This window comes from Centruroides sculpturatus, unplaced genomic scaffold (genome assembly GCF_000671375.1).
Source record: "Centruroides sculpturatus isolate CEXI.00-Female unplaced genomic scaffold, Cexi_2.0 scaffold80, whole genome shotgun sequence".
In the NCBI taxonomy this organism is placed as follows: Eukaryota; Metazoa; Arthropoda; class Arachnida; order Scorpiones; family Buthidae; genus Centruroides; species Centruroides sculpturatus.
In genome coordinates this window covers 1,168,229-1,170,995 of record NW_019384552.1, presented here as the reverse complement: position 1 = coordinate 1,170,995, position 2,767 = coordinate 1,168,229, and the positions used below count along the sequence as shown (strand labels likewise).

The window sequence follows — 2,767 nt, the reverse complement described above, 5'->3', positions numbered from 1 at the left end:
TTGTGGTGCCACTGATAAGACAACATGCCTACAGTTTTCTGTCCGTCTCCCCCTATTCAGTATTGTACTGATCGTACACTGGTTTCTAAAAGTTTCTTCTTTTAAATCTCCCCATATGTCGTTTTGTTTATATATATATGTAGGTATGTCGTCTTCTTGGATGGATTGAGGTACGTTCAATAAAATCACTCTCGGTTTTTTCCCTTCTGATCGTTTACAATTAATCTTATCATCAAGTTCTTTAATTTCTTTGATTGCTTTTTCGAGCGATATGCTCTGGTCTCTGTCCCCTACTCTAATGCAGACACCATTGTCTTTTACTTTCCTGACCGTTTTGATTTTAATCTTCAGTTTGTGCGGTTCGATTTTACTTTTCAATACCTCTGTCACTTTGTCCATGTTAATTTGTTCCTCTTCTCCAGTCTGATCTTTGGGGTAAATAAGCACTGCGTGTGAGCCTCCAGTTCCTTCTTGATTCAATTTTTGATCTAAGGATTTCTGAATGTTTCTAGTTGTGTTACTTGGTTTGATGGTTCTTTTTAATATGTCGCTGTAAGTAGTATTCTGAGTAGTTTGTAGTGGTGCTTGTTGAGATTTGTTGTTTTCTACCCTTGCCATTTGCCTTCTAGTTTCCTTGACTATGGCGAACATCTCGTGTAGATAACCAAACATGTTTGCCACGCATTCCCTTATCTTACATCGCTCTTTTTGTTTCACATTGGTGTTGGTGTGCTCAGGGCACAATTCCATCACTGTGCTGAGCATATCTTTTGCCTCACTTAATAATGTTGTTTCTATTTCCTCTGTGGTTTGTTCCATTTCTTGGTCCGTAGTTTGGTCCTCCTCCTCGTCCATGTACACAATTGGGGTTCGTGTGCCNCTTTGTTATCTTTACTACAGAATTCCCTCCATGCCTGTGTTCTGGCGTTGTTTATATTCTTCTTGTAGAGGTTGAGATTATTGTAGTATTCCTTTCGCAGTTCTTCCTTTGTATCTGGATTACTCGTTTTAACCTAGTGCCTTGTAAGCCTACGGATTTTGCGCTTTTCTCTTTCCAAGTCACTGTTCCACCAATGTGTACGTTGCTTGTCAACTTTATTGGTGGTTGATGATAGATTTATATCCGAATTTAAGGAAGTGGTCAGGTGGTTGACGTAGTGGTCGATTTCTCTGGCCGTGTTCAGGGGACAGAACGTGTATGACCTCCAGTAGGCGGCAAAAGTGGTTTTAAATAGCTCCCAGTTGGTTTTTCTGTTATAGATGTTGTTTTTTGTGCTAATCGTTTGGCTGGTCCTTTCGATCTTTGTTAGGATGTACCTATGATCGCTAGCCAAGGTGGTAGTTAAGGTTTCACACGTCTCAATTAAGCTGCCTAACCTCGTGGGCGCCAGGCAAACATCTGTCCATCCTCTAGCCCTGCTTGTCTCGAACGTGGGGATGTCCGAGGTGTTTAGCGAGATGCCATCGATTTTGTCTAGTATGTCTTGGATCAGTCTTCCGCGGTTGTCTTCCTCCTCGTTGTACCACAGGGCCAACTTTGCGTTGATGTCGCCCACTATTATGTATTTTGTGTCACCAAGCTTGTTCAGGACATTTTGTAGCTCTCCGATGCAATCGTCATCGTCGTCCTGTGGTGAGAAGTAGGCATTGATTATATGATCGATGGGCTCGTTATGGACAGCAGCTGTAGTAATACGATAGGAGCTAAGTTCTGGAATTAGGGCTATGTTTAAGTTGTTATTTCTTACTATAATGCCGCATTTTGGGGTTGCTATAGACATTGTTGTAAAGGGTGAGAGGGCTGTCTGTTTTTTGCCACAGACTTAGCCCTATGGAAAAGGAAGAGGGAGAAAAAGCATGAGATGTGAAGTATGAAAAACAGAAAGATAGGAAAGTTGTGAAAGAAGGCATGGGACCAGAGAGCGCCTGCATCGGGACTTTATTAACAAAACATAATACAATACAATAATACAATACACAATGAGAAACAAATAAACACAAAAGGTTACAAAAAATGTTATGTACAGAATGCAGACCATCTGGTCGCAGAATCAGAATAGGAATAATACAATCAATTGCTACAATACACAGAAATCTTGCATATGATTAATACAGCACCGGATGTAGCAATCCCACTCGCCTTGAGTGGGAAGGAGTAATGAAGGCGACAATCATAAAGTTTCAGTCAGATGGTCAATGTAGTCAGCAAGGAATGAAGAATCTCATCATGAGTATAAGAGATGATGATCACCATGCTCTTTATTTAAGAGCTGTCGGGTGCATCTGTCCAAATATGGGAGTTATTCAAAATCCCTGTTCTTTGTAGAAATTTTTTCACATCATTCCATAATTCCTTATCTTTAAAAAGATGCGATGGATTTGGGGGCCATCCAATATTGTTCAATAGACAATTGTGTATTAATTCAAGCCTGAATTGATCATAAATTTTGCAATGAAAAAGATAGTGGATAGCGTCGCCAACCTCATCGCATGTGCACTTGTTAGAGCTCTTTTTGCCAATTCTATGAAGAAAAGCAGGAAAATTCCTGTGTCCAGTTATTAATTGTGTAGTATCTTTATCAGGAGAGTAATGTTTATTTCTTTGTCTGTCTTGGATTTTAGGTATAAATTTGAAGCAATTCCTGCCTGTGTCTGAATTCTGCCATTCTTCTGCCAGATTTTATTGGCATAGTTCATCAGTTGTTTTTTGACTATCGTTAAGGGAATTTCGTCGAACTGGTAGAAATCAGATCTCCTAGCCCCTAGC

At 40.1% G+C, this 2,767-nt stretch overlaps 1 protein-coding gene across 1 annotated transcript; it reads right to left on the bottom strand.

Annotated features, from left to right (window-relative positions):
* Positions 1-1,013: 1,013 nt before the first annotated feature.
* On the bottom strand, positions 1,014-1,781 carry LOC111623714. The gene has a single exon (XM_023366400.1). The coding sequence runs from the start codon at positions 1,779-1,781 to the stop codon at positions 1,014-1,016; it is 768 nt and encodes a 255-aa protein (XP_023222168.1).
* Positions 1,782-2,767: the final 986 nt, after the last annotated feature.